Source organism: Mesoplodon bidens (assembly GCF_964165515.1).
Source record: "Mesoplodon bidens genome assembly, chromosome: 10".
NCBI lineage: Eukaryota > Metazoa > Chordata > Mammalia > Artiodactyla > Ziphiidae > Mesoplodon > Mesoplodon bidens.
The window spans coordinates 8330709-8355478 of NC_138172.1; the positions used below are offsets into that span (position 1 = coordinate 8330709).

The 24770-nt window shown below is 39.6% G+C and overlaps 1 protein-coding gene across 3 annotated transcripts in view; it reads left to right on the plus strand.

Moving 5' to 3' along the window:
- The first annotated feature begins 2386 nt into the window (after positions 1-2386).
- The window catches only part of RAD18 (RAD18 E3 ubiquitin protein ligase), a 107188-nt gene continuing 84804 nt past the window's right edge, over positions 2387-24770 (plus strand). For all 3 annotated transcript variants that reach the window (XM_081245042.1, XM_081245043.1, XM_081245044.1), the window contains exons 1-3: positions 2387-2534; positions 6571-6652; positions 24620-24681. In XM_081245042.1, coding sequence (XP_081101168.1) covers positions 2484-2534; positions 6571-6652; positions 24620-24681 — 195 coding nt within the window. In that variant the 5' untranslated portion in view covers positions 2387-2483. The remainder of the gene's footprint in view (positions 2535-6570; positions 6653-24619; positions 24682-24770) is intronic.

Here is a 24770-nt window from a genome sequence, read left to right on the forward strand (position 1 = left end):
TGGGTGCTGCCCTGGAGGATCTCCAGAGACAGGGAGATGGATTTGGACCCCAGGGCCAGCGAGTGATGCCTGCTTCCAAATCTGTCTTCATAGTTGAATAGGAAGCATGCATTTCTTTCCCTGTCTTCTCTCTCTCTCCCCTTCCTTCCCCATTCCTTTTCTCTTTTCTCATCTCCTCTCTATCCTTCTCTCACTTCCCCAGCGCTTTGCCACCTTAAACCTTGTAGCCAACTAGTACTATAAAAGAACAATTACTGGCGCACCCAGGCTTGGGATCTGGTCTTGATCTCATTTCCTTTGTCTTCCCAAGCCTACCCCATCTCCCTGCATCCAGGACTAGGCAATACATCCAGCACAGCCTGGATCCAATACATACAGCACAGCCTGGAGTTCATTTCCGTGCCCCTTTCTAATTGGCTGATACAAACCCACTGCCTCCCCTAACCTGCCACTCCCCACCTTCCTGTTGGAGCCCCACTAGGTCTAGCATCCTGGAATCCTTAGACCTCTGCCCTGCGGCCTTGTCTGCTGTTATTTCTCTATAAAGTGTCAATGGGTGATCCCTTCTGGTTTGGGGTTAAAAGATCTAGATTCAATGCCGGACTTTGCCACTGACAAGCTGTGTGATCTTGAATGAGTCCTTTTGCCTCTCTGAGATTCAGTTCCTACATCTATAAAATGGGAATAATTCTCATGATGGGGTCCTTATAAGAATATTCTGTAGTGCTTAATATGGACTCAAGCCAGACTGCCCAAGTCAAATCCTTCCTCTTCCACTTAGTAGCAGAATGCACAATGCCAGTTATCTATTTATTTCTCTTTCCTCATTTGGTTGGAGTGAGTCTGAAATAAGTCAACATATGTAAAAACATCTAGAACAGTGCTTTGCATACAAAGTGCCTAATAAATGTCAGCTATTATTGTGACGGATATTAAAGTCCTTTGTCCAAATGCTGTTAATATCATTATTGCCCAATGAGTCTGGGCACAGGCTGGGAAAAATCAATTTAATATATCTCTGACTCAGGGGCCAGAGTTCCTTATGAAGAGAGCCCAAAGGAGTGAAGCCTTAACCTCTCTGAGCCTCCTTGTCTTCATCTGTAAAATGGCAATAGCAGCCTCACTTCTGCCTGCTTCACAGGGAAGCTCTGACTGGCCAATGGTAAACACTTAAAAAAAAATTACGAAGGAATGAATACATGGACCACAGGGGGAAGCAGTGGCAAGTTGCAGGGGTCTTCCCTGAGTAACTGACTTGCTGTATGCTGACTTGCTGCCCATGAGATGTGATGTGAAGGAGGCCCACATCAGGCAGCCTATCGATGAGTGCTGAGTTGAGCAGACAGACTGAGTGGTGCGATGGTCAGCGCTTCACATCTGGGTAACGGGCACTCGTACTCACTTGGTGAGAGTATAAATGTAACGGTACAGCCCTTTTGGAAAATCACATAGTGCTAGCTATCACAGTGTTTAAAGAGCACACAAATTCACCTAGCAGTTCCATTTATAGGAAATCATCCCCCAATATTCTGGCTCAAGTGTGCCAAGATTTATATAGATAGTGTGTTCATTGCAACTGTTTGCAATAATGAAAAACTGGAAACAGCCTAAATGGTCCTCAGTATGGGTGTACATAAGTAAATTGTGGTACATCTGTATTATGGACTACGTAGCTATTAAAAGGAACAAAGTAAATCTATATGTATTAACATGGAGAGGTCTCAGGATGTATGTAACTAAACCAACAGAAAACCTCAAGTTGACAGAGGTATGCATTTAATATATCAACATTTGTAGGCAAAAAAAACTGTATCTATGTATCTGCACAGGAAATATCTGGAAGGCTACACGCCAAAGTTAAGATGATTAAATTAAATTAACCATCCTATTTGATAAAAGAGCTCCTATTTTAAGGCCAGAGGCCCTATGTGTAGTCTGGTCAAAGACGTTGCGTGACTCAGAGAAACTCTATTCACATTTTTGAGCCAAAGCCTCTTCTTGTGTAAACGAATAATGATATTTACCTCTCAGTATTGTGATGGGGTGAGATGAAATAATGGATGTGAAAACCCCAGCTCTGAGCAGAGACAGCTCATTATAGCAATCAGCGAGGGCGACCGGAGGAAAGAGGCAGGAGCCCAGACCTTGAAAGCTTTGGCAAGGCCTGGGCTTGGTTTGATTTTAGGCTGTCTCTTCCTAACACTCAACAGGCATTCACTTATTAATGGTACAGTACAAAACCCGCAAGTGGGTTTTTTAACCACACATCTGCGCTCGGAGGCGTAGCGAAAGCCTGGCGCGTGCGCAAAGAGAGCATCTTCGGTTGCGCTTCGGCCACGTCCTACAACTCCCAGCGTGCTCCGCACACGCGTCGGGCGCGTCGCCGACTGCTGACGTAGCACTGTAGCGCGGGGAATTTCGAGTGGTAGTGGAGCGAGGGAGATCAGTGGGTAGTGGACCCTCTACCCTCTTCAGGGGAGGCCATGGACTCCCTAGTCGAGCCCCAGTGGCCTCCGGGCCTGGCAGTCATGAAGGTGAGTGCTTCGGGGTGGTCGGGGGCGTACGACGTCCGCGGGAGGCCAGCCCCGCCTTGAGGAGGACAAAGGACAAGGCGCCAGCGCCGAGCTGGGCCAGGATACCCGGCTCTGCTTTGCCACTTGCCACCGCGTGGATCTGGGCCTCAGTTTCTTCCTCTCCTGGGAAGTACCGGGGACAGGCCTCGGTCCCTTATGGTGAGCCTAGGTTGGCTGTCGTATGGGACGGGGTATTCTGCTTTTCAGTCACAACAACCACAGTGATGTGGAAAGAAACTGTAAACAGTGGAAAGGACAGTGATACCTAATCCTTTCTTAGAGCTTACTGCGTGCCAAGCATTATGTAAACTCTCCCTGTACTTTAGTGAACAATCTCCCACAGTGACACCGGACACGGTTTGGAGTGGAGCTTGCATCAGAAAACATTTATGTAATCACCTAGCAAAGCGGGCAGTCTCCTTTACATTATCATTCATTTCTTCTAATTACCCTCAAGAAGCCTAGTGCTACTTTGCCCTAATTCCTCCCTAACGTGGCCTAACTCTTGATAGTTGTGCATCCTTTCTTTTAAACAAAGGAATCAGGACTCACGTTTAGCACTAGCCTTTCTTTTTTTCGTTTTTTTTTTTTTTTTTTTTTTTGCGGTACGCGGGCCTCTCACTGCCGTGGCCTCTCCCGCTGCAGAGCACAGGCTCCGGACGTGCAGGCTCAGCGGCCATGGCTCACGGGTCCAGCCGCTCCGCGGCATGTGGGATCTTCCCGGACCGGGGCACGAACCCGTGTCACCTGCATCGGCAGGCGGACTCTCAACCACTGCGCCACCAGGGAAGCCCTATCCTTTCATTTTATTGAAGTCTTTCACTCAAATAACATTGAGTTTTGTGGCTACTTTGTTTTTGGCAATGCATTCCTGTTTCCATGGACGGTAGTGGTTGAGTCCTGGATTCCTACTATGTTTGGTCAAGAGCAAACACACCATTCTGTACTAGCTAAAAATCAGTTGCTTGGTTTTTCTCCTTGTTCTGTGATTACTTCCGTTTGTGACTGAGCAAAATCACGTTCTCCTTCTGTTGCTCAGTTTTGTAAACTAGGGATTATGGCATCTGCCCCACTGACTCTTAAGGTGACTTTGAGGATTAAGTGAAGGGACTTGGGGGAGGTTAAAGTAAGTGGAAGGCCTTGTTCTACCTGCCATCATCAGTGTCATCTACAGGGCTTGGTGACTGAAGATCTCCCCATGTTGAAGAGCTGACATTGTGGAAGGATCTGGGAAAGCCGTTGTTTTGCAGTTGTGGTGGCTTTGGCTCCAGTGTGCAGTGGAGAAGAGCAGAGATTTGAGTTCCAATGGTTCTGGGTTAAATTTAGTCTCTGCCTTCTATTTAACTGTGACCTTGATTCAGTTACTTAACCTCTCTGAGCCTGGGTTGCCTCAACTATAAACTGGAGACAGAAATAGTTTATAAGTTTGGTTAAATGAGTTGATGTGTGTGGATAGAGATCCTGTCTGGCTTATTCACTGTGCCTAACACAATGCCTGGCACATAGTGGGTGCTCAAAAATTATTTGCTAATTGATTGAAGGTATCTAGAAGGTAGTAACCATTAAATTAATATATCTTTATTATTATTATTAATGCTTAACATGTGTTAAGTATTTCTCCCCCTGCTTTTTATTTGTTGTCATGAAGATTATTAATTGGATAAGGGAAGTGAAAGCTTCCCCCTTCCACTTTCTCTAAGTTGAGGAAATCCTAGGGCATCCACTGGACTGAAAATCTGTGCAAGAATGTTATAGCTCATCGGATGCGGTATCACTTCCACAGATCTTGCTCAGCACATCTGTCAGAACCACTCCTCCTCCAGGAGAGGACGGTGATAGAGAAGAAAGCAAATAGACCAGGTGCCAGGGCTTTGGCTTCTGGTCCTGCCTCTGCTCTTGATTGATTTTCAACACAATCCTCTAGCTTTTTGTGTCAGTGGTAGCTTACCATCCAAAGTAATGGAAGATTTGGGCATTTGAATGTTTATTTCCCTGGTTTTACTGTAACAAAAATTTGTTTTTGACAGGTTATAAATGTAGAATGTGTATATAGTAGGAAAAAATTAAAGTTTACAGTAAGATAAAGGAGGAAATGAAAGTTGCCTAGCATCCTACCATCTAGAGAGAACCACTGTTTAACATTTTCTCTTATTGTTCTTCAGTTTTTCTCATGTGTCACCATGCACACACATACCCACAATGTGTATATGCATTGAAAATTTGGGATCACCTTGGAGTCAACCTCTCGGATTTGATCCAATGCCTTATAAGCTGTATAGGCTTCATCTAAAAAATTGGCATATAGATGCTATAGACCACCTAAGATTGTTAAGGAGATTAAACTACATAGTTCTTTTGTTATATATTATTGTTGTAGGTTTGTTCTCTGATTTTTTTTTTGTTTGCATTAAAACATGAACATTTTTCCATGCATTAATTATTCTTTGAAAGCATGTTTTCTCTAATGGTAACAATATATCATATGTGAACTATTGGAGACATTAGTCTTTGTTTGTTTGCATTTTTAAAATTTAGGTCATACACTCATGGTTCAAAAAGTATGCGAAATAAAAAGTAAAAGTCTTGCTCCATACTTGTCCCTCATCTGTCCAGTTTCCTGACCCCTTTGACCATTATTTGTTATGTTCTTGTGTTCAGATTTGCGTTCAGATTTATATTCTTATTCCCTCCTCCCTTTGTAACAAAAGGTCACAGACCGTGTGTACTGCCTGTACCTTACTTCCTTTTTTCACTTTTCTTGGCAGTCTTTCCGTACCAGTACATAAGAGAGCACGCTCTCTCTCTCTCTCTCTCTCTCTCTTTTTTTCCTCTTAAATATCTGCTCAGTATTCTTTTGAATGAAATAACATTTTAGGGCTTCCCTGGTGTCGCAGTGGTTAAGAGTCTGCCTGCCAATGCAGGGGACACGGGTTCGAGCCCTGGTCGGGGAAGATCCCACATGCCGCGGAGCAACTAGGCCCGTGTGCCATAACTACTGAGCTTGCGCTCTAGAGCCCGCATGCCACAGCTACTGAAGACCGCGTGCCACAACTACAGAAACCTGCGTGCCTAGAGCCTGTGCTCCGCAACAAGAGAGGCCACCACAATGAGAAGCCCACATACCGCAACGAAGAGTAGCCCCCTCGCCACAACTAGAGAAAGCCTGTGTGCAGCAACGAAGACCCAACGCAGCCAAAAATAATAAATAAATAAAATAAATAAATTTATATATAAAAAAAGAAATAGCATTTTAAATGATTTAGAAGATTTTAGGTTGCAAGAGAGATCCTTTCCTGTTTGGGTTTCATTCCAGATGGACGCACATCTATCTGACTTTGCAGATTGCCTGCCTCTTCCCCTCCTTCTGCTGTCACTGGCGCCAGCTCTTTCCCGGGCTTCCTCATCTGGCTCCACCCTGTAGTACCGTACAGTACCGAGCAGAAAGCACTGGACTGACGGCCAGTAGACAGGAAGTTTTGTCCTGGCTTGACACATGTGCTGTGAGCCTGCTCTGGTTACAAGTTTACTCATTTGTGAAGTAAGGGTTTTAACTAGATAATTTCTAGTGTTTCTTTAATATTCTCTGATCTGGTTCTTACCCTGTGTGGTGAATGGCTGCTGGTACCTTTCACCCTGCAGTGACAGTGGGCCAGGGAATGGAGTCTGAAGAGGAGGAGGCTTGGAGGAGGAGCTGGAAATACATGGCAAGTAGAAAAATAGAGTAGCCCTTTTGTGAAGGGCTGGCAACATGGAGTGGGAATCTGTACAGTGTCAGCTTTATCTTTCTGTAGTGTTCTCCATAACCTAAGATTTGCATAAGTCATATGGGGGAGGTTTTCTCTCCCCTGCAGTTTATGTGGACTTAGCTTTTGAGTTTGAATATTTGACAAAGAAGTATTATTAAATTATTTTTTTAGGGGATGGAGAAGGAGTTCTGTGGCAGATGTTCCAGTCTTGGTGGCTTTCTGATAGTTGTGTATGTATTTATGCATTTCAGACAATAGATGATTTGCTGCGCTGTGGAATTTGCTTTGAATATTTCAACATTGCAATGATGATTCCTCAGTGTTCACATAACTGTAAGTATGTATTGTTTCTCTGAGTTACAAAAACGTGGTTTTTTATATAGTGTAGTATTATTTTAACACCAAAGATAAGCACACATTTATTATTTATTTCTCACCTTTAGCTCCTCTATCTGGAAGTTTTAGCAAGGTCTTTTCCATGACCTCCCTCTTAAATACTGAATGTTTTTTACAAGACTCCTATATTTTCTACCACCTTCCTCTTGGATACTTTTATGCCTTTTGTAACATTTACAGGAATAAAGATTTTGATCACTATATATTGTTATTTGCCCGGCACTTTTAGATGTTAAATTTCAGATTTTTCATTTTTAGCAGGATAAGAGATAGGTGGTTCAACCAAGTAGTCCTTGGCGTAGAATTTTAAAGTTTAAAAATTCCACTGGGAGAGTTCTACAACTGAAGAGTATTACAGACAGTTTTATCACTTAGCTTGCTGTGTGATGGTGGGAAGACTCATATGTTGAAATGTGCTTGTACTTCTCTCCATGAGTCTAGTATACTGTAGTTTGACGTATTTAGTGCATGGGGTGCACTTGTCATTGTTCTGGATCTAGCCATCAGTTGATGGATTATCTAGGCTTATGATCGTTCTTATTCTCTATTTTCGAGTTGATTTGCCTTGGAAAGTTAAAAAAAAAAGTCAGCCTTAAAAAATGGTTTTAGTGGATAGTAGTAGCTTTGGTGAAAAAATTTCCAGAGGGAAGACATAATAAGAGGATGGTGGTGGTAGCAACATGGGCATTAGAGATAAGCTTAGGCTTGACTCTTAGTTCCCCACTTATTAGGTGGGTGAGATTGCAAATGCTCAACATTTCTTCAGATGTGAAACCCTGGTGAGTAGTTTCTGCCTTAGGAGATGGTTGTGAGGATTAAATGTACAGAGTCCAGTGTCTGGCGCGTTATAGGGCCTTAATAAATCTTAGTTTCCTTCTAGGCTAGATTCATATTAGGAACCAAGATAAGTTTTGGGGATTGTTTCTAAATATGTGTTAAAATCACCTTTATTTAGGTATGATTTATATGTAGTAAAAGGCATCCATTTTAAGTGCACAGTGAAATGTACAAGTGTCAACGAGTTTCAACAAATGTTTATACCAGGTAATGACTACAATTAAGATATTAAACATTTCTGTCACTTGATAGAGTTCTCCCCATTATCAGTCAGCATTGCCCCAGAGAATTATTTGTGGGTCTGTTTCTGGATTCTCTTCTATTTCATTGATTTTTATGTCTATCCTTGTGCCAGTACTACACTGTCTTAATTACCATAGCCTTCTAGTAAATCTTCAAGTCAAGTATTGTAACTACTCCAACGTTTTTCTTTATCAAGATTGTTTTGGTTCTTTTAGGATCTTTGCATTTTATATGCATTTCAATATAAATTTTAGAATCAGGTTGTCAATTTCTACCAAAAAAAGCCTGCTGGGATGTTCCTTGGGATTGCACTAAATCTAGAGATCCATCTGAGGATATATGACTTTTTTTTTTTGAGATTTATTTAGTATTTATTTATTTTTTATTTATTTTTGGTTGTGTCGGGTTTTAGTTGCAGCACGCGGGATCTTTGTTGAGGCATGCGGGATCTTTCGTTGCAGTGTGCAGTCTTCTCTCTAGTTGTGGTGTGCGGGTTTTCTCTCTCTAGTTGTGGCGCACAGGCTTCAGGGCGCATGGGCTCTGTAGTTGTGGGGTGCAGGTTCCAGGACGCATGGGCTCTGTAGTGTGTGGCACTCAGGCTCTAGTTGAGGTGCGCAAGCTCAGTAGTTGTGGCATGTGGGCTTAGTTACCCTGCGGCATGTGGGATCTTAGTTCCCTGACCAGGGATCGAACTTGCGTCCCCTGCCTTGTAAGGCGGATTCTTTACCACTGTACCACCAGGGAAGTCCCTATGACATCTTAACAGTGTTGTCTTCAATGTAAGAATGTTGTCCTAAATTAGAAATAAATCCCAGAAAATAGTCAGGATTATCTTAAAGCAAAAGGACAGCTTTATTGCTTGCAAGGTTTGCAGACAGGGGATATGCAGCCTTTGGCTGTAACCTAAAGTACCTTTGGGTGTAAGGGGTAAAGAGAGTGAGGGATTTTTAAAAACAAAATCTGTAGAAGTCACAGTTGGGAGACTTGCAAAGAGGATTGACTGACCCGTGCAGCCTGACCACAAGTCCTTGAAGCCTGACTATAGTTTTTGATGATTGGCTTGGTCATCAGAGCTTCTAGTTGGGGACGTTTCCAGGTAGGACCCTTAGCAGAATCAGAAGTCATAGTTTTCTGTTCTTGGTTTTTCTGAGAACACAGAGTACGTGACTGAACCCCAGGTCTGTCATGACTGCCTGGCTCTGTTTTATTTTGGGTCCCTGTTAGCCACACTGGGCCCATTTTCTAAGTTCCTTACACAGGGATTCCTCCTATTTGTACTTTTCCTTAGGGGATTTTATTTTTATATGAACGTGGTGTGTTCCTCCATTCTTTAGCTCTTCTTTAATTTCTCTCCACAGTGCCGTTAGTTTTCAGTGCACAGGCCTTGCACATAGAAATAACAGTTTTTTGTATTGACTTTTTATCTTGTGATCTTGCTAAATTCACTTTTTAATTCCAGCGTCTTTTTTGTTGATTCCTTGGGAATTTTTATATACACAATCATGTCATCTGTGAATAAAAACAGTTTTACTTCTTCCTTCCTTAATCTGCATGCCTCATATTTCTAGTTGTTAGACAGGCTAAGTACCTCTAGTAGAATGTTAAAAAGAAGTGGTGTAAGTGAATATCCTTTCTTTATTCCCAGTTTTATGAGGAAAGCTTTCAGTCTTTCAGGCATAAGGTTAGCTGTAAGTTTTATCGTATTCTTAATACATTTTCATAAATTTATCAGGTTGAGGCAATTCAGCTATGCTCTGAATTAGCTGAGAGTTTTTTTTTTAATCATGAATGGTTACTGAATTTTGTCAAGTTTGTTTTTTTTGCATGTATAGAGATGCTCATATGATTTGATTCCTTTATTTTAGAATATGATTAATTGCACTGATTTGTTTTTAAATGTTACAACAACCTTGAATTCCTTTCAAGAAATTTGTCCATTTAATCTAAGCTGTTGAGTTTATCAGCATAGAGTTTGAAAAATGCTACTCCCTAGGGACTTCCCTGGCAGTCCAGTGGTTAAGACTCTTCACTTACACTGCAGGGGGTGCGGGTTTGATCCCTGGTCAGGAAAGGAAGTTCCCACATGCCGCACTGCAACGGCCCAGAAAAAAAACAACAAAACAAAACGGAACAACCTACTCCCTACTGTCCTTCTCTTGTCTGGAGGATATGTAGTGATATTCCCTTTTATACATATGCTAGAAAGGTGTGTTTTCTTTTTTTTTCCTTGATTAATCTAGCTAAAGGTTTATCATTTTATTGCTGTTTTCAAACAACCAACTTTTGGTTCATTGTTTTCTGTATTTTATCTTTTTTCTATTTTATTGATTTACACTTTTAGAATCTTTATTATTTCCTTTCTTTTACTTATATGAGTTTAATTTGCTCTTATATTTCTAGCTTTCTAAGGTAGAAGATGAGATCGATATTAGACCTTTTCTAATATAAACATTTAAAGCTATAAATTTTTCTTTAAGCCCTGCTTTAGCTACATTCCACAAATTTTGATATGTGAGTTTTCATTTTTGTTTAAAGTATATGCTAATGTGCTTTTTGATTCAATTTTTGATCCATGAGTTATTTAGAAGTCTTTATTTTAATTTCTAAAAATTTGGGAGTTTTCCTGCTATCTTCCTGTTATTAATGTCTAATTTATGTCCTTTTCAAAAATCAAACAATTATGTCTGATTTCAGTTTTTAAATCAAACTGAGACTTGTTTTATGGCCCACAATATGGTCATTCTTGGTTAATGTTTCACGTATACTTTAAAAGAATGTCTATTCTAGTTGGGCGGAGTGTTCTATGAATGTCAATTAGATCAAGTTGGTTGACAGTGCTTTTTAAATCTTCTGTATCTGTGCTGGTTCTCTGTGTATTATTTTATCACTACTGAGAGAGGAGTGTTGAAATCTCCAAATATAATTGTGGATTTGTCTGATTTTTCTTTTTACTTCTGTAAGTTTGTGCTTTATGTATTTTTGAAGCATTTTTATTAGGCACGTACACATTTATGATTATTTTGTCTTCCTGATGAATTGGCTGTTTTGTTATTGTGAAATGGTCCTCTCTTTATCCCTGGTAATGTTCTTTGTTCTAAAGTCTTCTTTTTTCTGATATTAATATAGTCACTCCCACTTCTTTAAGATTAGTGTTTTCATGGTTTGTCTTTTTCCATCCTTTTACTTCTCATCTACCTGTGTCTTGATATTTATACTGGACTTTTTTAGACAGTATATATTTTGGGTCTTCCCATTCAGTCTAGTCTGAAAATATCTATTTTTATTTGGAATATTTAGACATACACTGTATAATATAGTAGCTGCTAGCCTCATGTGGCTATTTATATTTCAGTTAAAATTAATTAAAGTTAAATAAAATTAAAACTTTAGATTCCCAGTTCCACTAGCCTCATTTCAAGTGTTGAATAGCACATGTGGCTAGTGGCTACTGTCTTGGATAATGCAGATATAGAACATTTCCATCATTGCAGAAAGTTAATTATTGATAAGGCTGGATCTAGAAATACTACCTTGCTTTCTGTTTTTTATTTACTCATCTATTTTTTCTTCTCTTCCGGCCTTTTAAAAAAAATAATTGAACATTTAAAAAATATTAAATCTTTTCCACAGTTGACTTTAGTGCTATTTCTTTGTTTTATTATTTTAGCGGCTGTTTAAAATAGGCGTCTTTAAGTTATTACAGTCTCCCTTTGAATGATATTATACCACTTGACTAGTGTAAAACTGTTAAAACTGTGCACTTCTTCCTTTTTTACATTGAAGTATAGTTGATTTACAATATTATATTAGTTTCAGGTGTACAACAGTGATTCAATATTTTCATAGATTGTACTACATTTAAAGTTATTATCAAATATTGGCTACCTTCTCTGTGCTGTACAACAGCGGTCCCCAACCTTTTTGGCACCAGGGACTGGTTTTGTGGAAGACAATTTTTCCATGGACGCGGGGGGTGGGGGATGGTTCAGGTGGTAATGCGAGGCAGTTAAGTTACTTGTGGATCAGATTGGTTCTGTCAAGTTTTGTTTCTAAGCTTTGTCATGATGAATCTAGAGTAACCTTTTTTATAGGACTATAGTGGGGGGGAGGGTGAGAAACACATAACATAAAACCTTCTCCATTAACAAGTTGGTAAGTGTATAGTATAGTATTGTTAACTATATGTGCATTGTTGTACAGCATGTCTTTAGAACTTTCTCATCTTGCATGACTAAAATTCTGTACCCATTGCACGGCAGCTACCCTTTTCTCCCCCACCCTGACCCTGGCAACAACCATTCTATTTTCTGCTTCTGTGAGTTCATTTAGATACCGCATATAAATATAATCATGCAGTATTTGTCCTTCTGTGATTGGCTTATTTCACCTAGCTTAATATTCTCGAGGTTCATCCATGTTGTGGCATATGACAGAGTTTCCTTCTTTTTTAAGGCTGAATAATATTCCATTTTATGTCTAGAGCGTATATTTTTTTAATCTGTTCATCCACTGGTGGACACTTGGGTTGCTCCCTCCTTTTGGCTCTTGTGAATAGTGCTGCTATGAACACAGGAGTGCAAATATCTCTTTGAAATTCTGTCTTCAGTTCTTTTTGATCAATACCCAGAAGTGGGTTGTTGGATCATATGGTAACTGTATTTTTAATTTTTTGAAATGTCTCTCCATACTTTTTTCCATAGTGACTGCACCATTTTACATTCCCATCAACAGTGCACAAGGGTTCTGATTTCTCCACGCCATCACCAATGCTTGTTATTTTCTTTTCTTCTTTTTCTTTTTTTTGATAGTGGCTGTCCTAACAGATGATGTCATTATGGTTTTGATTTGTATTTCCTGGATGGTTAGTGATGGCGACGATCTTTTCATATACCTGTTTGCCATTTGTATGTCTTTGGAGAAATGCCTTTTCAAGTTCTTTGCCCATTTTTAATCAGGTTACATGTTTTTTTGTTATTGAATTACAGGCGTTTGTTGTATGTTTTGATGTTTTTGGATATTAACTCATCAGGTATATGGTTAGCAAATATTTTCTTATGTTTCATAAGTTTTTCTTTTATTCTATTGATTGTAGAAGCTTTTTAGTTTGATGAAGTCCCATTTGTCTATTTTTGCTTTTATTGCCTGTGCTTTTGGTATCATATCCAGGAAATCATTCCTAAGACTAATGTTATGAGGCTTTTTCCCTTTATTTTCTCCAGGGAGCTTTATAGTTTCAAGTCTTTATTCTTTTGCAGTGGAAATCCAGTTTTCCCAACACCATATGTTGAAGAGACTGTCCTTTCCCCATTGTGTACTCCTGGCACCCTTTTCAAGGACCATTTGACTGCCTATGTGTGGGTTTATTTCTGGGTTCTCTATTCCATTGGTGTACATTCCTGTCTTTATGCTAATACCATATTATTTTGATTACTGTAGATTTGTAATATGTTTTGAAGTCTGGCAATGTGAGACCTCTAGCTTTGCCTTTCACATTATTTTGGCTATTCAAGGTCCTTTGTGGTTCCATATGAATTTTAGAATTGACTTACCTGTTTCTGCAAAAAATACCATTGGTATTTTGATAAGGATTGCATTGAATCTATGGATTGATTTTGTTAGTATGAGCATTTTAACAATGTTAAGTTATCCAGTCAATGAACATGGAAGTGTCTTCTGCAGTTTCTTTCAGCAGTGTTTTATAGTTTTCAGTGTACTTGTCTTTTGCTGCCTTGGTTAAGTTTATTCCTAATTATGTTATTCTTTGTGATGCTATTGTAAATGTGATTGTTTTCTTAATATCTTTTCTGGATTGCTAGTTTTAGAAGTGAAACTGACTTGTGCATTTTGATTTCGTATCCATCAACTTTGCTGAATTCATTTATTAGTTCTAACAATTTTTCTTGTGGTATCTTTAGAATTTTCTACATATAAGATTATGTCATCTGTGAACTGAGATCATTTTACTTTTTCCTTTCTGATTTGGATGTTCTTTATTTCTTTTTAACGTTTAATTGCTCTAGGTAGGACTTCAAGTACTATGTTGAATAGAAGTGGCAAGAGTGGGCATTGTTGCCATGCTTCTGATCTTAATGGAAATCATTGGGTATGATATTAGCTGTGTGCTTTTCATAATGGCTTTTATTATGTTGAGGTAATTTCCTTCTAATTTTGTTGAGGTTTTTTTTTATCATGTAAGGGGGTTGAATTTTGTCAGATGCTTTTTCTGCATCTATTGAGATGATCATATGATTTTTATCCTTATTCTGTTAGTGGTGTAGCACATTGATTTTTGTATGTCAACCTATCCTTGCATCCCAGGAATGAATCCCACTGGGTCATGGTGATGATGCTTTTAATGTGTGGTTGAATTCAGTTTGCTAATATTTGTTGATGATTTTTCATCAGGGATATTGGTCTGTAGTTTTCTTGTAATGTCTTTGGTATCAGAATAATGCTTGCCTCATAAAATAAATTTGGAAGTGTTTCTTTCTCAATTTTTATGAAATGTTTGAGAAAGATTGGTGTTCATTCTTTTAATGTTTGGTAGAATTCTGCAGTGAAGCCATCTGGTTGTGGGCTTTTCTTTGTTGGGAGATTTTTGATTACTGGTTCAGTCTATGCACTAGTTTCAAGTCAGTTTGTGTTTTCTATTTCTTCATGAATCAGTCTTGGTACGTACAACTTGTTGGTATATATTGTTCACACTAGTCTCTTAACTCTTTTTATTTCTGTGGCATCAGTTTTAATGTCTCCTCTTTCATTTCTGATTTTATTTACTTGAGTCTTCTCTCTTTTTTTCTTAGTCTGGTTAAGGGTTTGTCAGTTCTGTCAGTCTTTTCAGGAACCAACTCTTAATTCCATTGATTTTTTTTTTCCTATTCTCTTTTGTTTATTTCTGCTCTAATCTTTACTATTTCCTTTCTTTCAGTAACTTTGGGCTTAGTTTGTTCTTTTTCTAGTTCCTTGATATGTACAGTTAGGTTTTTATTTTAGATTTTTTTTTCTTGTTCTTAATGTAGTCATTTACTTCTATAAACCTCCCTCTCAGTGGTGCTTTTGCTGCATCCCTTAAGTTTTGGTGTGTTGTGTTTTCATTTTTTTTAAACATTTTCTGATTTCCCTTTTCATTTCTTCTTTGACCCATTGCCAGTTCAGGAGTGTGTTAATTTCCACATATTTGTGAATTTTCCATTTTTTTTCTTCTGCTGTTGATTTCTAGTTTCATTTTGTTATGGTCAGAAAAGATACTTGATGTGATTATTTTGTGACTCAACATGTAATCTCTCCTGGACAATGGTCTGTGTGCACTTGAAAAGAATGTGTGCTCTGCTGATGTTCTGTATATGTCTGTTAGATGCCTTTGGTTTATGGTATTGTCTAAATCCTCTGTTTCCTTATTCATCTTCTGTCCTATCCATCATTGAAAGTTGAGGCATTGAAACCTTCTACTATTATTGTTTTGCTATCTGTTTCTCTAGTTCTGTTGGTGTTTGCTTTGTGTGTTTGGGTGCTCTTTTATGGTGTCCTATAAGTCCCTTAGGTGTCTTCCTTTTTCCTTTTTGTGCCTATGAATGAATAATTTCAAATGACTTGTCTTTAAGTGCATTGATTCTTTCTTCTGCTTGATCAAGTCCACTGCTGAGCTCTTCTGGTAAATTTTTCATTTCAGTTACAAGTATCCCCTGCTTTTCAAAAGTTTGCTTTTTAACACTTCCCTTTTATGAAAGACCTACATTAGGACCAATTTCCACTAACCAAAAGAAATCTGAAGAGGATTTTCACTTTTACAAAAAAAAGGCAAAAGGTGAAAATAGCCTTCAGTATTTTTTTTGAAGTGAACTGTAATAGAAGTGATGTGCACCCTGAACAGTGAGAGTGGCACCCCTGGCAACTATACTCAGCATCGCAGCATCAAGCCGCCATAACTTTGAACTGTGTCTGTGAGTATCTGTGTTTCATTTTGCTTTATTTTGTGCATCTTCACTTTTTCACTTTATGCCATTTTGGCTTATGAAAGTTTTTACAGGAACAGTCAACTTTCAGATGGTGGGGGAAACCTGTATTATATTCTTCATCTCCAGAATTTCTGTTTTGTTCTCTTTTGTATTTTATGTCTGTGTTGATATTTTCGTTTTGTTCATGCATCATTTTCCTTAGTTCATTGAGCATCTTTATGATGGTTATTTAAAATTTTTTGTCAGGTAATTCATACACATCTGTTTTTTTAGGATTAGTTTCTGGAGATTGGCCATCTTTTCCTGTTTCTTTGTATGCCTTGTTACTCTGTTGGGCTCCATGCATTTGAAAAAAACAGTCACCTTGTACAGGATTTACAGACAAGCTTCATATAGGGAAAGCCAGATGTTCCTGCACTAACTCACCAGCCAGCCCAGCTAGAGATTCTGGGGACCTCTTAAACCTTTTCTGTGATGGATCTTCTCTAGACGTATGAGTATAGTTAGAGATGTTTTGCTGGTTTCTTTTTTCATTACTGTGTAATCTTTTGCTGCTTCTTGTATCTGTGGTACTGTAGAGTCTCTGGAATTGCAGCAAACTGCCTAGCTCTTTTTTGTTCCTAGTGGCCCCCGGGCACTAGTGTATGCCAGGTCCCATCAGAACTCCAAGTCAGGCAAGGTAGAAGCAGTCCCTTGGGCAGCCCCTTGGAAAGCTGAAATACTGGTTGCATCCTTCTCTCTTCTCTTTCTCTCCAAATGAGAAGCCACTGAGTTGTATCGGCCTCCATCTGTACTCTGGGTCCTCTGGAGCAGTGTCCCAGCTCTTTTTTGTTCTCATTAGTCTCCAGGCATCTAGAGTATGACAAGTCTCTTCAGTACTATGAGTTGGGTGAGATAGACACAAGTCCCTTGGGAAGCCCCCTGAAAAGCTGGAACGTTGGATGCACGTTCTTCCCCAAGAGAAGCTGAGAGGTGGGAATTTCTCTTGCTCACTCCCAGGGGAGGGGTAATGGTGAATGAGTGACTACTCGTGCAAACTGTTACCTTTGTTCTCAGCGACGCCAACCTGGTCCCCTTTCTTGTCAGTGATTAGATTCAGGCAAGATGGAAACCAGTCCCTGGGGCAGCCGCATGAAAAGTCTGAACATTTCATATGTGTTTCAGTCTCCTCTTGCTCCCTCTCCCGGAGTTGGGAGTGTCTTTCTGATTATGTGGTGCTGAGCCAGGGGTAGGAACTCTGGCAAGTGAGGGCTACAAATTTTCTACTGGCTTTGATGTGGCTGGTTTTGTGCTTGCCTTGGGGTATAGGAGCATCTTAACTAGTATCTGGATTTCTCACAAAGGGGATTGGTTTATGTATTGTTGTTGATTTGTGTTTTCATGGGAAAAGTAGGTCTGGCTTCCTGTTCTGCCATCTTGCTGACATCATCCACTCTCTATGGCTAATTTATTCATATACTAAGGTATGATGTTCTGGGGTGTCTACTCAATGCCCATGCATTTAGTGAGGTTCCTCCAACCTGGCTGCTAGAAATTTCATGAACTCTTGGTGCTTTGTTACCTCTCCAGTTATTGTTCTTTCCCTGGACGTTGATCTTTGTTTGGCCTTATGGATTTTCACGCCCGTGTATGTGCAGATTTGTGTTCAGTCATAGAATCGAATGGATTTGTATTCATATTTCTGGAGGTCTTTCTGTATGTAGCATCTTTCTTTCTGGTACTCTGCCCTACAAATTTCTAGCTACCTGGATTGCCCTGAACTCTGATCTTTGTTTCTTCAACTAGCAAGACTGATGGGCTGTTGGCTTTCCTCCCTGCACTGTGGTCCAAAGTCTGAAAATTTAGAAAGAGTTGTTTTATATTTTCCCCTGGTATTTTAGTTGTTTACAGAAGGAGGGTAATTCTGGATATTGGTTACCTTCTCATGGACAGAGATGGAAGTCTACTCTATATATTTTAATTATGTCATTTTAGGGAAGAAAGACTTGACTTTTTATGAAATCAGTGAACTCAGCTGAAAAATTAACCTTTACTTCTATTCTTTTTTCTTTTTCATGTTTCTTTGTCACATACAGTTGTCACTGATGTCATTCTTCATCTAAGAGGAATTCAGTGGAGAATACTTCCAATAATGATCATTTATTTTATGAGCACTTATTTTTCATACTCTACTTGTCATGATTCAATAGACATTTTCTACTAATCATCAGTTGTCACAGGTTCCCTCAAGGCTAAAAGTTGCTCTGGGTCTGTAATTGTTTTAATGACATAAAAGCCCCCAGAGCTTAGTAGAAGCCAGCCTTAGCTATCATGTTCTGCTGTCATCCTGGATTGACTAGAATTGGTGACCCAGAATCCTAGCCACTTTGCTGTTCTTTTCCTTAAACATTTCAGGATTTGTCATTTTAAATTCCTTTATTCGGTTTTCCTATGTTAGCTTTTTGGGTGTAGGTAATGAATATTGCATTTGCATATCCGCTGCTCTTAAGGTTTGAGTGGGGTGCAGTGGCAGAATGCAGGACAGTTAAATTGATCCAAATTCATGCTATTAAAGAGTACATTTTGGGGGAGAGGGCCTGGACTTAACTCCAATCCATAAAACACCATTAAGTGAGAATGTTCTCACTAATAGATTGATCTGCTTAAGTGCCAATTTACTTTGCACTTGCAGTTTTTCTGACTTGATAATGGAAGATGCTCAAAATATTTACTGCTATGTGAAGTCATTGGCTTTTAGGCACTGTTAAATTACCACTGTTTTAAAGATGGACCAGCAGTCATTTTTCTTTTTCTTTTGTGGATTTTTTTTTTTTTTTTTTTTTTTTTTTTTGCGGTACGCGGGCCTCTCACTGCCGTGGCCTCTCCCGCTGCGGAGCACGGGGTCCGGACGCGCAGGCCCAGCGGCCATGGCTCACGGGCTCAGCCGCTCCGCGGCATGTGGGACCTTCCCGGACCGGGACACGAACCCGTGTCCCCTGCATTGGCAGGCGGACTCTCAACCACTGCGCCACCAGGGAAGCCCCCTCTTGGCCACGGCAGTGAGAGGCCCGCGTACCGCAAAAAAAAAAAAAAAATTAATTGAGGCTTGTGTTGTAATAAAAAGCAATTTACGGCTTCCCTGGTAGCGCAGTGGTTAAGAATCCACCTGCCAATGCAGGGGACATGGGTTCGAGCCCTGGTCTGGGAAGATCCCACATGCTGTGGAGCAGCTAAGCCCGTGTACCACAACTACTGAGCCTACATGCCTAGAGCCCGTGCTCCACAACTAGGGAAGCCACCGCAATGAGAAGCCCGTGCACCTCAGTGAAGAGTAGCCCCCGCTCCCCGCAACTAGAGAAAGCCCATGCACAGCAGCAAAGACCCAACACAGCCAAGAAAAAGCAATTTAATTTTACTAAAAAAAAAAAAAGTGAAATGTGAAATGTTCCGTTTACTGACTTTTTCTAAATTAAGAGGCAATGTAAGATTCTTTTAGGCAAATAGTCAGTGTTATTCTTCTTTATCATTCTTATGAGGCAGCACTGTGAAGCAAGACGGGAGAAAAGAGATAGTTACACATACAGAAGGGACATATAGTTATGCAGAACTGCCCTTATGGAGATGCTGGAGTGCTGGTTGTTAGTTGGGGGGATGTTATTCTCTTATCAGCTGCTAACTGGTCACTTAACACTGGACTTGGAGGCAGAGGCCAGCTTTCTCAGCTTTGAAAGGATCCTTTGAAAGCATCTCCTATACCTTACAAACTTGGAACTGGATTTTGTTTTTTTTTTTTTTTTTTTTTTTTGCTGTACGCGGGCCTCTCACTGCTGTGGCCTCTCCCGTTGCGGAGCACAGGCTCCGGACACACAGGCTCCGCGGCCATGGCTCGCGGGCCCAGCCGCTCCGCGGCATGTGGGATCCTCCGGGATAGGGGCACGAACCCGTGTCCCCTGCATCGGCAGGCGGACTCTCAACCACTGCGCCACCAGGGAAGCCCTGGATTTTGTTTTTTTTAATTGGACACTTTAGAATTATTTTTGAGATGGTTCATTTTCTCATAAAAATCGTTAAGATCACATGCAATATGGATTGGTTTAAGTTTTAGAAACTTGCTTTTTACTGTCAGGATGCTATGCTCTTCTGATATATGAATGCCAGCAGATGGCTGCATCCTGTTTGAGATTAGAAATACCTCCTTCCCCAGGCTTGCTTGTTTCTTTGAAACTACCCTTTATTTCATTGTTTTATTCTTCCCTCCCCCACCCTATACACATGGCTCATAGTTGGGCTTTTGGGTGGAAAAACAGACTTCACAGGTGATTTAAATAAAGCCAGCTAGGAATACATGGTTCAGAGTTCTTCAACTGCTCTACTTTGATTGAAATATCATGGTTGCTCACTAGAGAATAAATTATGCTGGTCTGCAGTTCACCAGTACATATTTGGTAGTAGACTGGTAGGTTGAAATTAAGTCAAGGGCTTGATCCACTTTGGACTAGTGTCTGGTTCTCCATGTTTAGAAAGAAAACACGTATAAGATTATGCAGAAGAGAAAGCAGTAGCCTCATTTTACATACTCTGATACAAGTGATCCTATTAATTAAGTACATATTGGTATTACATAGGTATATATAATAAGTACATCTTATAAGCAAATTATAAATATTTTAAATAATTAGTTAGAAATATGTTAAAAGCTCGGGCTCTGGTACGTGCCTTTGCCACCTGTTAATTCCATGATCTTGGGCAAGTTGGTTAAGCTGTATGCTGCATTTTCCTTCTTGTAAAATGGGACTAATAGTACCGACCTCAGGGTTGCTGTATGGATTGAAAATGTTAATACAGCTAGCATGCTTAAAACAGAGTGCACAGTAAGTACACAATGTTATGTTAAATCGAATGAAATTGCCAATATTTGTCCTTTTTTGACTTACCAAAAGTTTCATATGGTTCAACCTAGTAAAGAAACATACTAATTAAAAAAATAATTGTTCAATCAGAATCACATATTATGGATGTGATTTACTGATGAAAATCCACTGAATCGGTATGACCGGGGATAGAGCCTGGCAACTAAACTAAAGCCAACAATAATCTCCCCAGGTGACTCAGATGAGCAGCCAGGTTTGGGAATTCTTGACTTACAGTATCACTCAGGAGACTTTATATACTGTGGAGAGAATAACATTGATAGTCAAGAGAATGAGTCTAGAGAGGAATTTTGCCTCAGGATGAATCATATTTCAGGTCTCATCCGCATCTGATTTAGGTGATATTTAGATGAGAGTTTGGACTTCAGACTTTAGAGTTGATGTTGGGATGAATTATGACTTTTGGGATTGGTGGGATGGGGAGAATGTGTTTTGCATGTGAGAAGGACATGGATTTGGGGGGTAAGTGGTGAAATACTATGGACTGAAGTGTCCCCCTCCCCCAGAATTCATAAGCCCTCAGCCCCAGTTTGATGGTATTTGGAGGTGGTGCCTTTGGGAGATGCCCCTGATAGTGGGATTAGTGCCCTTATAAGAAGAGATGTAGAAAAATTAAAAAAATAGAAGAGCTGTAGAAAGCTTGTTCTTTCTTCTCTGGCCATAACAGGACACAGTGAGTAGGCAGCTGTTTATAAGCCAGGAAGAGAGTCCTCACCACAAACCTATGATACTGGCACCTTGATCTTGAACTTCTAGCTTCCAGAACTGTGAGAAAAGAAATTTCTGTTGTTTAAGCAACCAGTCTGTGGTATTTTTTACGGCAGGCAGAGCTAAGACACCTAATTCCTCCCTCCAGTCCTTTGTATCACTGCTATCATTCATTTTACTTACACATAAGCATATGTATATTTACATAAGCATAAATAATCTAATTTGCTGCTATTATTATTTTGAACAAACTATTGTCCGTTACATCAATTAAGAATAAGAAAAAAAGGTTTTAATTTTACCTGTACTTATTCCTTCTGGAATTGCTCTTCTTTTCTATATGTGGATCCAAGTGTCTGGCTTATATTATTTTTCTTTTCTCTGAAGAACTTCTTTTTTTAACATTTCTGCCAATGTCAGTCTACTGGGAGCACATTTCCTTAATTATTGTTTGTCTGAGAAAGTCTTTTATTTCTCTTTCACTTTTTTTTTTTTTTTTTTTGCGCGGTACACGGGCCTCTCACTAGTGTGGCCTCTCCCGTTGCGGAGCACAGGCTCCGGACACACAGGCCCAGCAGCCATGGCTCACGGGCCCAGCCACTCCACGGCATGTGGGATCTTCCCAGACCGGGGCACGAACCCGTGTCCCCTACATCGGCAGGCGGACTCTCAACCACTGCGCCACCAGGGAAGCCCTCTCTTTCACTTTTGAGGGATCATTTTGCAGAATATAAAATTCTAGATTGGTGGGTTTTTTTCTCTCCTGCTTGCATGGTTTCTGAGAAATCAGATTTAATTCTTATCTTTGCTCATCTGTAAGTAAGGTATTTTTTCCCCTCTGGCTTTTTCCAAGATTTTTTCTTTATTTTTGATTTTCCAAAGTTTGAATGTGATATACCAAGTTCTGGGTTTTTTGGCATTTTTCCTGCTTGGTGTTCTTTTAGCTGCTTGGATCTGTGGTTTGGTGTCTGACAATCTGAGGGAAATTCTCAGTCATTAATGCTTCAAATATTTCTTGCTTTCTTTCTCTTTTTCTTCTGTTTCTGGTATTGTTATTACGTGTATGTTACACCTTTTATAGTTGTCCTGCTACAAAATGTTCTTGAATATTGTTCTCTGGGTTTTTTTTTTTTTCCAGTCTTTTTTCTTTTTGCTTTACAGTTTTGGAAGATTTTATTGAGATATCCTCAAGTGCACTGATTTTTTTCCCCTTAGCTGTGTACTGTCTACTAATGAGCACATGAAAGACATTCTTCATTTCTTCTACAGTTTCTCATCTCTAGCATTTCTTTTTTTGATTCTTCCTTAGAATTTTCACCTCTCTGTATACATTACCCATTTCTTCTTGCACGTTGTCTACTTTGTCCAGTAGAGCCCTTAGCATCTTAATCATATCATAGTTGTTTTAAGTTTCTGGTCGATAATTCCAACATTCCTGCCATATCTATGCTAATGATGCCTGCAGTTTCTTCAAACTGTGTTTTTTGCCTTTTAGTATGCCTTATAATTTTTTCCTAATAGTGGGACATGATGTACTGGGTAAAAGCAAGTGTAGTAAATAGGCCTGTAGTAATGTGTCATGAGATTGGGGGTGTCATGAGATTGAGGGGGGCTGGGTAGCATTCTATATTCCTACAATTAGGTCTGTCTCTTAGTGAGCCTGTGGCCTGGACTGTGAACTTCACAAGTGGTTCTCAATTTTTTACCCACTTAGGTGGGACAGGATGGCTAGAGGTAGCTGGAGTTGGTTATTTCCCATCCCCCAGGTTAGCTGGGCTCTGGTAATAGCCCAATGGAATAGGCTCCAGTAAAACTGTTTCTCTTGAAGTTAGGCCTTGTTAAGAAGAACAGAGTGCTTTCGTGTATTTCAAAATGATTTACTTTTCCTCCTCTCCCTGCAGAAGAACTAGGGAATTGTTTTCTGATAGTCACTGTGAGAACCTGGTAGAACCCTTGGAGCAAAAGCTCACATAGCTGTCAGGCCTCCCCTCCCCAATGTCTGGGTCCCCACTGAGTTTTTAACTCTCAGACTTGTCCACACTGAGCCTCCAGCAATTTGTCAGTTACGGTTCAGATTTTCCTACGCCAACAGTGGTTCCAGCAGAACCTCTTTCTCTGGTTCCCATGGAAGTTTCTGCTCTGGTAAGTTGTATTTCTTTGTATCCATCCTGTCTGTCTCTTCAGTTTTGGAGGCAGCAGTTTGCCTCATAAGGTCACTTCTCTGATGGATCTAAGAAGAATTATTGATTTTTTAGCTTGTTCAGCTTTTTACGTGTTATTAGTTGGAGTGATGACTTCCAAGCTCCTTACATGCCAAACTGGAAGTCCTCGTTTATTTGTCTTTGCTTCCCCAAAGAACTTCACTTGTTGCCTGATTTTTCTTTTTCATAATGTGTTTCACTGTTCCTGGGTGCTCTTACTGAGGCTGGCATGACTTGTTCACTTCCAGGATGTCTGTACCCGAAATCATACTGTCTCCTTCTCCTTAACTAAACTGAATCCTTTAATGAGGCCCCTTCACTAAGGTGAATTTGTGCCAATAGCAAATGGTACCAGTAAGGTACCATTGTATTAGTCACATTTTGGGAGATCATTTTATGCTGCCTTGGGTGTGAAGAATTAGTTCATGCCAGTTTCCACTTTAATTGTTAAGACTTAATACATTGTCCTTAATACACTGAATTGTACTATAGTTGCCTCACGCTTTTTTAACTCCTTGAGGTCAAGAATCTTCCCTCTTTCGTTAATGCCTGCCACAAAGATATTTGTAAAGTGTGGGATGAAGGATATCATTTACAGAGTTAGGATGTAGAAATCCCTAATTTGATAATCCAGGTATATATTATTTCTTAACACATGTATAGATCTTATTTCAAAATTTATATTTTAGAATGTTAGGCAGTGGAGATATCTGACATGTTTATACAAATTCATCCTAGGTCTTAAGTGTATGTTTCCTTCATTTTACAGATGGAAGATACAGAGAGTGATACATGTTGCTTATAGAGTTGTGTTATGCTAGGGACTCATAATTATTATTATTTGATATGTTTCCCTTTTCTAAAAATGCTATTTAATCATATTTGCAAATGTGTAGAGATAGAGTAGAGGTACTAGAATTTTGAGATTATAATGATATACCTTAGAGGATGGAAATATTCTAGGGTTTAAGTCAGGTTTTGTTAGAAGTCAGAATCCAATAGTCTTATACAGCTTAAGTAATTTATTATGTTGCATTTGTGTTTTTGCAGACTGTTCTCTTTGTATAAGAAAATTTCTGTCCTATAAAACACAATGTCCAACTTGCTGTGTGGTGAGTTTTTCTTTTCTTTTTTTTCTTTAAACTAAGTGGTGCAGATATTTCTGCTTCATGTATACACAAAAGCCCATGGGAAGATGTAT